This window comes from Podarcis gaigeae, assembly GCF_964106915.1.
Source record: "Podarcis gaigeae genome assembly, chromosome: 3".
In the NCBI taxonomy this organism is placed as follows: domain Eukaryota; kingdom Metazoa; phylum Chordata; class Lepidosauria; order Squamata; family Lacertidae; genus Podarcis; species Podarcis gaigeae.
Window position 1 is genome coordinate 66,382,677 of NC_139680.1, and position 13,184 is coordinate 66,395,860.

A 13,184-nucleotide genomic window follows, 5' to 3' on the forward strand; every position below is an offset into this window, starting at 1 on the left:
TAATCCTTGCTTTATAAGCTAGCATTTTGTATTTATATTATTTCCTTTATAAGTATGCTAGTAATCAATTATGGGTTTCCCATAGACATTTGGTTGACCACTGTGAGAACTGGATGATAAACTAGATGAGGCTTCAGCCTAATTCACCAGAGCTCTTCTTGTGTGTTTATGGTCATCTAGTACAACCTCCTGACATGCAGGAAAGCCTTTTCAACAGCATCCCTCCAGGTAGTCAATACATTTCGGTTCCAACTATTGCAACAATATAACATGGCAATATATAAAGAACCAGAAAACAGAATCTATCATTTTTTACCACTATTTATTTTCAAATTATTCCATGTGTCATTAAATCATAAGAGATCTCTTTCCAGAAATGAAGAACAGAAAAATTAAAAGCAACTACAACAACAGAATGACACTAATGGAAAAACAAGATATTTGCAATAAATTAAATTTAAGAATTACATATTTTTACCTTGTGCTTGTCCAGAAGAATTTGGACTTCCTCTTTAGAGGAAACTATCATTTTCTGGTCAACTGACATCTTTTCTTTGCCAGTTTCAATTAGGTCAGCCAAATCCTGCAATGCTTGCTCATACTGACCCTTAAGTGCCAGATTTTGGTTTAGCCCACTGCGCCGGGATCCTATGACCATTATCAACTCATCATACATATCCTGACATAGGAGAAAAGAAGCATAAATGTTTTTCCTTGGAATCACAGAGAAAACTCATGCAAATATTAAACACTGATGATCAAGTCAATCCATTTTGCCAGTATTGGTGTTTCAATGATAATCTGGGTCAAAAATTTATAAGGAATATATTTCATTTACTTATTTCAAGTATTTATATTCCATCTTTTACTAAGATTTCAGTAAATTCAAATTCAAAAAGTAAAATAACAAGTTAGATTTCTTGGAGACAAAATTTAAAATGCTGTATTTCAGATGTAGTCAATGAGGTGCAACCCCATCATCTCTGAACATTGGTCACCAAGTTGGGGCTGACCAGAGTTGTAGTCCAACAACATTTGGAATGCACCATATTAGCTCTCCTGCCACAGAGGCATCCCTGCCTTCAGTCCCAGTTGTAGATGTTGTTCTGGGAATTATGACTGGACTGCACTGGGGAGAGTTGTGTCCTGTTTTTTCCTGGGTGCCTTATAATGAATTCAGCAAACTCATAAAAAAATATTCTAATGGAGTCACTGAGCTGGGAATTAACTTGTCTGAAAAGCCAAAAGAGCTTTAAAAAAAACAACCAGCCATCAAAATTCTGACTGATTTCAACAGTGTATTCTGTATGAAAACCATGGGCAGAGGCCACAGCTCAGTGATAGAGCACTATTTGCATGCAGAATATTATGATTTCATTTCCTATCACCTCTAGTTAAAAGTTATTGGGAGTCATATATGGGAAAGGGCTCTGCCTGAGACTCTTGGGAGTAATTTGCAGTCAAGTGTTGGCAATACAAGGTTAAGTGGCCATTATTCCTTGTGTCAGGCACTCTTTATATTCTACTGCCACTGGCTTTCTGCCATTCAGTGACTGCAAAATACATTTGTTCATTGATGTAAAGAGACAACTAAACCCTCACAGAATATGTTATAATGTTATTAAGCAGCAGGTAAAGAATTTGAATGATCTGAAACAGAAAATCAGAAGATGTTGAAAAATGGAATCGATGGGCTCCAACTCTGTAGGGCTTAGCTGTCTTCAGCCCTCCCCCCCAAGTCTGTTGGGATGGGGCTGAGCCCCCACAATCCTGAAGGGCTGGGCCTCACAAAGGTGGCAGACCATGGCAGGCATTGTGGCAGCCGGCCTCACAGCAGTGGTTTCCTCCCAACGCATCTCACGTGTGCACAATGGCCCCACCCAATGTTGATTTATGTTAATATTACCTATAAATAATAATTACTTGTTACTTACAAATAATTTAGTACTAACCATTTTTCAAGAACAATGTTACAAAGTTCTTAATAATAGGTTATGTACCTGAAGTTTTGTTAGCTCTTGCATGGAAGATTGGTCAATCTGCAGTTTATCCCCACGTTTCTTTAACTCACTGATTGCTGCATCTAATTCTTTCAGTCCATCTTCTGCTTGTTGAATAGCCTATATAAGAAAGAATTATAACACTGAACCTCCAGTGTCACAACAACAGTGATGCATGATGTCAGAGACAGCAACTCAACAAATGTGTTAAGGCTGTTCAGCAAAGTTTTTTTACTTTTAGGTTAGATAATATATATTTCCCCTCTCCATGGTTAGTAACAGAAAGAGGGCAGTACCTGCATTTGTTCTGTTTCAGGGCATTCGATTGCTTCAGCTAGTTTCTGCAGGGCTATATACTTGTTATCAGCCAGTGATGTGAACATCAGTTTCAGGTCATTCTGTCAGTGAAGAAAATTTTATGTGAGATTTTCTATTCAGCCCAAGGAAAAGTTCTCCAGAACTCAAAAGCTAACTCACTGCTTTGTGATCTTTTGTTGTTCCTATGATGTTCCTGTTCAGAAAAAAAAATCTGAAACGGGAAAAAAATCATTAAGAAGTTAAGGGAAACTTTACCTGAAAACTCAGAATATGCTGGAGTCTCTCTTTCATCTGATGACATCTTTGGTTTACCAGTGTCTCCATTAATATTAGTCTCCTTAGCAAACAATCCAAGGTGTCTTCTATAACATCTCGATTGTCAGCATTGTCAGGAAATATGTGAGAAAACAAATTCTTGTTCTTATCCATTTTTTCTGTCATGTCCTTGATATCTTTAGCCAGAGCCTGGAGTATATGTGAATAAAACCAAACAACACTTGAAAATATACTCTCCGAAATATTAGACCAATCATGATGATGATGAAAGAGAGAATATAATACCAAAGTATTATATTCCTATGTCTTCAAAACTTGTTCCATGATAGGGTAAGATCGTATATGCAAAATGTAGGTATCTTCATTCAGAACACAGTTAACCAGATAGTCATTTCAGCTATGTAGGGCAGTTCTCAGGCTGTAATCTAATGCACACTTATCTGGAAGCAAATCCTGCTGAAAATAGTGAACTTAGTTCTGAATAATCATGCTTATAATTGCACTTAATGTGCAGGCAGGAACACCAATGCATATGCAGATTCCATTTATGTACAAAAGTCTCACTAGTCATATTAAGTGAAAGAATCCCTACACAGATTGCTTCACCCAAGATACACATGTAGAGTTCTGTATAAATGCTCCATTGTATTCTCCTTTCCAAGCTGTCTGTTGATTTCTGAAATATTACAGCATATGCCTAGAATAAATATAAAGGTAAAGGTAAAGGTACCCCTGCCCGTACGGGCCAGTCTTGACAGACTCTGGGGTTGTGCGCCCATCTCACTCAAGAGGCCGGGGGCCAGCGCTGTCCGGAGACACTTCCGGGTCACGTGGCCAGCGTGACATCGCTGCTCTGGCGAGCCAGAGCCGCACACGGAAACGCCGTTTACCTTCCCGCTGGTAAGCGGTCCCTATTTATCTACTTGCACCCGGAGGTGCTTTCGAACTGCTAGGTTGGCAGGCGCTGGGACCGAGCAGCGGGAGCGCACCCCGCCGCAGGGATTCGAACCGCCGACCTTTCGATCGGCAAGTCCTAGGCGCTGAGGCTTTAACCCACAGCGCCACCTGCGTCCCCCTAGAATAAATATACAACAACAGAATTTTCTGAAAATCCTCTCAGTCTTTTTGAGCACCTACAGAGTCACTGGCAGTCTAAGGCTGTGTGCACAACTAATGGCTTAAAATACAGCTAGATCATTCTATTTCTCAATTTGGACCATAGCTGCTTTGGGGGGAAATGGATAAAAATGCATTATTTCAGAAGAAACAACAGAAGAGATACAGGATTGATACGGATTGTGGCTAATGTCATGTGTACACCACTTCCCAAACCAGCAGAGGGAGTGCACTGGATGCAGAATAAATGGGAATGTGTACATAGCCTAAAGTAGGAAACAGAAATACTTTTGTTTACAACATTTCATGTTGGCACCTCTGCCCCCCCCCCCAAAAAATTGGATTGCCTGTTGCCTCTTATGTGCACATATTCACACTTCTTTTGATGTATGTATGTACTGCAGTAGTCTTGGTGTATGAATGTAAGCATGGTTTTGCAATTGGGCAAATGTTCTAACCCCTTCTTGTGTACACTCCAGAAAGAAGAAGTGCAGCACTATCTCTTAGTACCGCCCCTCCTCCCGACGTACATAGCAGTAATGTGCATAAATGGTGGGTAACATAGATGTGAAACATAGAGACACCATTGGTAGAGGTTAACACTTCTTCGTGAGAACAATTTTGTCTCTACTTAACTACAACAGACTTGTCAAATGTAACCTATTTTATTTATCTCTTAAAACCAGTGGGGCACACTAAGAATGATGCCCACTTCTACATAGCTCAACTTTTCTACTTGCATATTCTCCACCACCATGGGCGCACACAGGTTGGCTCCATAGGTTTCAGGGTTTGGATATAACTGCACTTGAGGTGTCTTTACCTGTGATGTGGACAGTACGTGTTTCTTAGCAGCTCAGCAGAGGAGCAAATGAACCTTGCAATTGCTCTTCTACCTAACAATACAGTATCACATTTAAAACTATAGTCATAGCTGTATAGTCTTGTGTTTCAATAAATTAAAAAGTACAACATTAAGCTGGCATTTTTTTCTTGATGAAGGCCTCCCCACTTCCTCGGTTCTAGCTCCAACGTTAATGCATCTGTCTTACTGTTGTGATGGAGGGGACCTTCTCAGTGTTCCACCACTGGGGGAAATTCATTATGCAGTGGCACAAGATAAAACCTTTTCCGTGGTGGTTCCTCTAATGTGGTGTTTCATCACCAGGTAAAAAAACATCTCTCTTCAACCAAGCCTTTATAGGGAACAACCCCTGATTAGTGTATACAATTGCACAGTATATTTTATCTGGTATTTTAAGTCATTGAATTGATTTTATTGCTTGTCTTTTAACTGTGTTTTGTTATGTTTCATGCCCTGGGATAATTAATTAATGAAAAGTGAGAGAGATATTTAAATAATAAATAAATAAGATGGCAATTTTAGGACCACTTACTTCCTGGTTATAAAGACAAGCTTCTGTCACTTCGGGCAACAGGGCTGTGGCAACAAACAAATGCTCTTCAACACCATCTAGCCAGGAAGAGGTGGCGGAAACACCACTGTACAACTTCTGCTCAAAGTGCAGGCTCTCCTTCTCCACACCTCCAGGCTGAATAAGGCACCACAAAAGAGAGAGGCAGGTCCATTAGTATAGTAATATATATTGCACTTTACCAAAAAAGTGAACATAATCAAATATCCTACCTGGGAAGAAGCATCTTCAAAAGCCTCATTCAAACCAACCAATAACGATGCAGCTGATGGTTTATCTTGAGACTGCCCTTCTTGTTTGTACATTGGCATGCCAGATATAAGTCGGTTTGGTCTGCTGTAGAGCTGTGAAGGAAGGAAAAGGTACTGATTACAATTTTCAGACGTGACAAAAATGTAAATGAATATAATGATTTTATTATCCTTATTCAGTTAGTAGGGCTTTGATTTAAACAGCTCCTTTTTTCAATTTACATTCTGAGAAAAAGACATTACTGGGTTGTAGATTTTACCATTTTCCTTTTCTGTAAAGAGTGCTGAAAACAACAGTTTTGAAAGAAAACCTACTGGCTGCTCTTGTTCTTGTTCCAGAGCATTCTGCAGCAGCTTGTGCTTAATGCTGAATTCTTGATGGAGGCTTTCCCACTTCATTTTCATTTGATCTTCAGCTGACGGTTTTTCTCCCTCTAAACCTAGTTCCTCTGTTAATACATCAGGCTTCCTGTTGATGGAAAAGACAAATATGAATTAGCAATACTGAAACTGCAATATTTCTGGAATGACTATTACTCTGCTGTACTTATGTATACTCTCCTCATCAAAATACTGTTCACACCTGATATGAAGGGTTAGTCATGAAAGTTAATGTAAACCACTGAGATTTTGCAAGTTAAAAGCTGACGCAAGTGGAGGTGACTTGCACCCAGTGACTGTGTATGAAGTCCTGCCTGGCTGTGATGCTGGTGACGGTCTCTTACACTTCTAGAACACTTTAATTGGGCTGTATTAAGGATTTCCTAGAAATCTGAAGTACTCATAGTATTTATGCACTAAAACTAGGAAGCCTCATGACTGCTGAAATCAGTAACATTTCAGATTGATGGGTATGATTTTTGAGGCACTGAATTAAGGAAGCATTTAATTCTTTACAAATGTAACCTTCCAAAGTTTTTAAAATTAGATACAACAAATATTAATTAAATTTGTATTAAGTATAAGAATAAACTTCAGGTACCTTTCATAAGAAATCTGCAAGTTGTGCATTATGAGTTAGTGTGTCTCTTTCTAACAAAGCCTTGTGGTGGCAGACTTTGTTTGACCCTCTGCTTATCTTACTTGGAGATATATATATATATATTATATGATGTTTAGACTACAGTGGTACCTCTGGATACGAACAGGATCCGTTCCGGATTCCCATTCGCATCCTGAGGCAAACGTAACCCACGTCTGTGCGTGCGCAGGTCACGATTCGCTGCTTCCGCGCATGACATCATTTTGACCGTCTGCGCATGTGTGAGCGGCGAAACTCAGAAGTAACGTGTTCCGTTACTTCTGGGTCGCCACGGAGCACAACCCAAAAGCGCTCAACCTGAAGCATATTTAAACTGAGGTATGACTGTAATTAGGTAAAAACAACCAGCAGTTGTCAAAATCTTGAATAAATTCTGAGAATCTTATTTTAAATGTAAACTGTTTTTCAGATTTCATTTACAATAAAACACAAATAACACACAAAGGTATGAGCACACACTGGCATGATCAATCAATACAAAGCTATTGAACAAGAATAAAATGCATCAAGCCACACCTAAGATGAGAGTTTTCTGAAGTAGATTGCTGTGTTAGAATTTCCTCTCCACGACTTGCCACGGAGCGAAGTAGGTTCTTCTGCTCTGCTAGCTCTTTCTCTAGCTCCTAAAAAGAATCAAGCACAATTGGCTGAACAGCATCCTGTTTACTATTTAGGAATACTAAATACAGTACAACTGCTAGAATGCATTTTAGGCATACAGGAAAATGAAAATAACCAAGATTTCAGATAAGACTGGCCATAGTTATAATGCTTCCTTGCATCTTCATTCCTCCACAAACAAAGGGCTATCCTTAAATTGAGCTGAAACATAGTTTACTCATCCCTTAAACAAACACAGAAGGGTCAAAGTGCATGTGATGGGAACAACCAGTGAACACAACTCCCAAAGACCACAAGGGGTCACAGTTCCCTTCATGAAGGGGTGTCGTGCTATTACAGTGGTAGCTCGGGTTACATACGCTTTAGGTTACAGACTCCGCTAACCCAGAAATATTACCTCGGGTTAAAACTTTGCTTCAGGATGAGAACAGAAATCGCACGGCGGCGGTGTGAGGCCCCATTAGCTAAAGTGGTGCTTCAGGTTAAGAACAGTTTCAGGTTAAGAACGGACCTTCGGAACGAATTAAGTACATAACCAGAGGTACCACTGTAATGGGAAGTGGGGCTGTACTGCTGGCCCTGCTCCCAAAGTTGCACATCTCTCCTGCTAGCAGGGGGCCCACATCCACAAACAGAATGTGGACATCTGCAAATGTGAAGTATACACAATTCAAATGAATGGTTCACTGCATTTAAACAGGTTTAGGATTTGTAGTAACTAAGCACACTTACTTTTTGTCTCTGCAGGCTGCTCTGCTGCTGTTGTGAACGGGTTGTCCGTGCCTGAAGCAGCCATTCTTGGACACTGGGGCTCTGAGAAGTAGCTAGATCTGGCTGACACTCCTCCTTTTCCTGTATAGCACCCTGCTTTAAATGGATGGATGGATGAATGAATGAATGAATGAATGAGAGGGCGGGAGGAGGAATACAAGTGGAATATGAATTTAGGGAGATAGGATTGTCATTCTCAGGTCTGGATTTGGAGTCTCCTACTTCTTCGAGAGATCATTAATAATAATAATAATAATAATAATAATAATAATAAGTCCTGCTTTAATGTGATTCTGGTACTGTAAGGAAAGCTTATGTGGCTTTCCATCTGAACAGCATCTGAACAGCATCTCAACTGCGATCTGAGAAACTTAAATGTTCACTAACTGGTTTCTGAATACTGCTGATGTTAAGTGTCTACTTTGTACCATTTAGATTCCAATTTGATTGTGTCACTCTCTTCAGCACATTTTCCCTTTACTATTCTCCAGAGCTATGTATAGCTGCAGATTACAGAAAAGCTACTGCTTGAGCTCTTCAAGGTCAATATTCCAGGCAACATGTGTTTGCCGTACCTTAATGTAGAACAGTTTTGGGGTTAAGAAAAAGCTCCCATACATTTTAATGTTCAGTTTCATCTGCCATGTGATTAATGACACAGGTACGCTATCCTGCTTCTGGATTAGTGATCAGATGGGTTTGCCATTTCTCAAGTACTGCTCAAGTCTCTGGTCACTAATCCCCAGAGAATTCCTTATGCCCTTAACATGCAAAGAAGAATTATACGTAAGTAGGGAATCACATGCTTACAAAGAGGTTTTGGTTTGTTATGACATCAAGTAGCGAGATAACATTCAAATGGATCAGGGAGGAAGTTGTCCCTTTCTGTGGTTTACTAAAGGCTATGAACGAGCTGCTCTTTCAGCAATTTCATATAAAAAAAAGTTGGCTTCATCATCTTCAAATATTGCTCTAGAGAATGTTGTATGGATACGTACAGCGGGAAAACTGAATCTCAGAGGTAGATAATAATACTTTAAAAACTTGTGTGTAGTTCTTAATACACTAAGTTAGCCTAACAAATATTTTAGCTGAATATTAGGGTCCTGATCCAAAGAGCTACAGGGTAAGTTCTGGTCAAGCATAGGAATTGCCTCCACTCTACCCCACCCCCAAGGCTCACTGCTGCTTCCATATCACATGAAATCGATGGCAGCATTAAATATACCCTAATATGAGAAAACGCTGCCAGGAAAAAATGTGGATGCACACATGTATGTTGGTGCATGTGAGTAAAGGATTCTTTGGGGGGAATTACAGCGAGAGTTATCATGAAATAAAAGGCATAGAACTTTTAATGTCAAATTTGTCTCACACTCTAAAATAAATGCATGCACCTTAACCCAATGAAATAACTTTGCTGCTGGAAATAGTCTTCTGCTTACAGGTGTCATACGCAAAATGATGGTGCACAATTGTTGTTTTTTAAAAGCACTTGCCTCTTTCTCCTGTCTAGGAGATATCTGAATGAACTGATCTAAATTAATAACTAAACTTGCAACATTTTTAAAAGTGCTTTGGGGGCACAGGGCAAGGGACAGAAACGGCTCCAAACCCCAATCTCTGAGACAAGGCTCCAAACCCCAATCTCTGAACACAAACAAATACAGGCTCCAATTCAAGCAATTTCCAATTGAACAATGGCAAAGAAGACGACAAAGACAGGGAGCAGGCTTTAATAAATTTAGCTCTCCCTAAAGGTGATAAGGAAATTAAACTGTAACTTGACGGGTCAATTCTAACTGACTGGCATTTAATTACTGCTAGGTGTATAATAACGACAGCCTCTTCTTTTTCAAATTTCCCCCAACCCACAGAAGGAAAAAATGCAAACCCAAACCCTCCCCCTTAAAGCCAATTAGGAAGAGCTCCTTACTTGGATGATGATCTGCTTGTCGTGGAGGACTCTCTGCAACTCCAAAAGGCTTCCCTTTAGGGTTCGGAGCTTTATTGCCAGCTGCTCTGCCTCGTCCTTGGTATGAGCTTTTCCTTCCATGAGAAGGTTTTCGTTATGTACAGACAGCTCAGACAAAGCCACTACCTTCTGCTCAATTTCCACAAGCATGTTCTGAAGCAGCAGAAACAAGGAGGCAAATTCATACATCTTGCAGCATCCGCAGGGGCCTACCTCATCCTCATCCAAGCTAAGAGCAAGGCAGATTTGCATTGTTGCTCCACAGAGTTTTCCACAGAGCCTTCACAAATGTGCTTCCAATATTCTGCATTTCCCAAAGCTCTGACTTTTATTTTTACATACAAGAAACATCCAAAACACAAGAGTCTGCATTGTATGAAAGCAAAGACTTTTTCATAGCACAGACATTTGTTTGCATTTCAGTGATATTTAGAGGCATAAATGCTCTTCTAGTTTTTTACTGCATCAATATGTCAGAACCTATGACCCCAAGTTAATGGTAATTAGCAGATTATGGTTGCTCTCTTCTCCTCGTTTTGCCACTTCTGCCTGTTGTATGCAGGGAGATCCCTTTTCTGTGCTCATCTCCCTTCCCTCCTCTCATTGCTCTGATTGCATTGATAAGCTTCTCTGCTTACTGTGGATCTTTCTGATTGGTGCATGAATGGCCCTAAGATCCTCCACATAATCTTCTTTAGTCTAGAAAGAGACTTATCTCTCTCTAGTGACAAATCTCTGGCATGTTTATTTTGAAATGCAGGTAAGTACTTCCACAGCATACCAAAACTGGGACAATATTCTGACAACAAGTTTAAAGACTTTGATTTAATTGCCCTCAGCAATTTAATCTGATGACAATTAAGTCAGAAGGAGGAAATGTAGAAACTTAAGGATAGTTTTAAAATGGCAAACTAATCTATTTAATTCCCATTTTTAAAATCTTTATTCTCAAAATTGTCATTCTCAATAGGCTTCCGTGTCTGGGGGGGTGTTGATATTAGCTCAGATTTGAGGTGCATATGGTAGATTGGCTTCCCTAAAAATGTGGAGTTTTAGATAGGATCAAACACATGAATCAAAAACAGTTTTAGGGGGCATTAAAGAATATAAGCATGTTGCTACCTAATTTCATTAAGTTCATAACGGACTCATATCTCATGTTCACTTGTTTATATCACAATCTGTGATATATACTTAACAACAAGCCAGGGTTCTGAAAGGGGAGCACACAAGTTGAAAGCTTTGCTCAAGTTTGTTCCATGGTTTAGCATTCTATGAAAACACAGTCAGAGATTAACTCCAGTTTGCTTAAAATTTAAGGTGATTGTGATAATTAATTTATTAATTGCCTTCTACAAAATCATCATCATAAAAACAGAAAAAACAGTTAAAAAAGCAAACAAAAAGGAGATACACTTAAAACAAAATTTCCAATCTGGAGAAAGGAGAGGGAGCATGGGAATTCAAAGCTCACTTCTGTTCACTCATGTAACACTAGACCATCATTTAGGGAAGAAATGGGATACCTGTGGCCTTCCAGATGCTATTGAATCCAGTTCCCATCAGCCAAGGAAGCCAGTGATCAGGAATGGTGGGAGTCGTAGTCCAACAACATTTTGAGAGTCACAGGTCCCCAAATAATGCATTAACCCACTTAGAAGTTTTACTACAATTAAGCTGTAAGCAATTTTTGTTATAAACAAACAAACAAACAAACAACTCATAGTTTAGTGCTATGTCTGAAATGAGCAACTCAGTCCTTGAGTGTGATCTCATTTAAACAAGTGAGCATGAGACATGAGTCTGTTATGAACTTTAAAAGCTTTGAGAATTCTGGAACACTTTTATTTCTGCATAGTGCTTGGATAACCGAGTAATATTATTTGTTGATTTCTTTAAAAATGAATAGGGGACACTTCTTTGCTCTATTTGAAAAAGTAGGCCCAAAGCACAAGATTTTCTATTCAAAAGTTCCAGTGATTAAAACATTAGGGTCGTATCTAATTTGCAAGCCGCATAAACTAGTTCTGAATGTCATCTGTCTATTTAACCAACACTTGGTTTAGACGCTGCTCATTCCACCTTCCAGATGTGGAAAAGTTTTGAGAGATGTGCAGGTGCTACATGCATTGTAAATGCAAAAAGCCAATTTTCAATGCACTGCTCAAAACATAATATGCATGTGAGGAGTCCTAATTAAAAAATACACAAGAAAGCCCTATAAGTGCATCAGAAGTAATATTTAGAAATGATGGTTGCTATTTCACCTGACAGTCAACCAGCTGAGAATCCATATCCATGGGTTCCTCAACAGTAACCAATGAGGTGTCCAGTGTAGCTTTTGTATTCAGGAGCCAGTGGTCAAGTTCATCTGCTTCAGTACGATATCTTTGCAGAGCTTGCTCTTGCCGCTGTTCTTCTAGTTGCTCATTGAGTTTCTCCTAGTAATTAGATGTGGCCATTATTTGCAATTCTTTTGAGTTCAAAGGAACAAAAATAGATGCGTTGGATCAACACTTGAACTCAATGGAGTGCTGCTCAAGTTCAAGGAAAGGGGCAGATGGCAGAGTTTGCCAGTTCTTTTCTCCTCAAGCCCCTGAAAAGTTGCTGCAGAGGGTTGGGGCACCTTCGTAAACAGTGTTTGAGGTGGCACTGGGGAAAGGGGGCAGATCAGCTAAAATCATCACCTCATTCCCTTTCTTCAGGGGAAGCCTGCACTGTATCCTAATTTGTCGAGGGACAAGTTTTGATTCATAGAAACCTCATATATGTGAATAGTGGTGTAAGAATTTTATAACAGAAAGTGGCTTGCTGAGAGGAGAAAGGAAGCACTCTATATAAATCTACAGCAGATTATCATATGTACTCATTTAAGGTGAGTTCAAGTAAGAGTGAACTAAGAATTTGACTACATTTTTTCTTAACACCGTAATGTGTGCTGAGCAGCTTAACATTAAAAAAATGGAAATTAAAGGAATAATTTAAGAAATGACTGAGGGAATAAAGAGACGTGGAAGGCAGCTTAGTGTAAAAGGAGAATCAAATAGTTGGAAACATGGCCAGAGACTCAAAAAACAGTGCAAAGGGAATCTTACCTATTTCGTTCATCTTATAGATCCACACAAGGTAAGGTAATATGATGGATTAGTTCACACATGCATGCACATAAATAAAGTTCCTACTATGTGTTTAAACAGCACTCAGTGATATGCAGCTGAATGCATGAATAGGCTCTACTGAGAAGCACTGGTGCCATGTGAGGTAACATGCAAGTTCTGCGGCCCTCGTGAAGTGATAAACATGTTACAGCAGCAAATGAAATGTAGGGACACTTGAAATGGAAGGTCCTACTGATTGAAATTTGTTAGGATGAAAACT

General features: G+C 39.4%; 1 protein-coding gene across 20 annotated transcripts in view; it reads right to left on the reverse strand.

The window, feature by feature from the left end:
* The window catches only part of SYNE1 (spectrin repeat containing nuclear envelope protein 1), a 273,591-nt gene that overhangs the window by 80,991 nt on the left and 179,416 nt on the right, over positions 1 to 13,184 (reverse strand). For 15 of the 20 annotated variants that reach the window (XM_083731884.1, XM_083731873.1, XM_083731869.1 and 12 more), the window contains 11 exons: positions 12,074 to 12,247; positions 9,768 to 9,959; positions 7,793 to 7,927; positions 6,956 to 7,062; positions 5,713 to 5,866; positions 5,359 to 5,490; positions 5,108 to 5,263; positions 2,574 to 2,783; positions 2,297 to 2,398; positions 2,001 to 2,120; positions 479 to 679 (listed from right to left, as the gene is read on the reverse strand). In XM_083731884.1, the coding sequence (XP_083588010.1) occupies positions 479 to 679; positions 2,001 to 2,120; positions 2,297 to 2,398; positions 2,574 to 2,783; positions 5,108 to 5,263; positions 5,359 to 5,490; positions 5,713 to 5,866; positions 6,956 to 7,062; positions 7,793 to 7,927; positions 9,768 to 9,959; positions 12,074 to 12,247 (1,683 nt within the window). The remainder of the gene's footprint in view (positions 1 to 478; positions 680 to 2,000; positions 2,121 to 2,296; positions 2,399 to 2,573; positions 2,784 to 5,107; positions 5,264 to 5,358; positions 5,491 to 5,712; positions 5,867 to 6,955; positions 7,063 to 7,792; positions 7,928 to 9,767; positions 9,960 to 12,073; positions 12,248 to 13,184) is intronic. The other 5 variants (XM_083731881.1, XM_083731878.1, XM_083731877.1 and 2 more) reach the window with 1 other exon arrangement.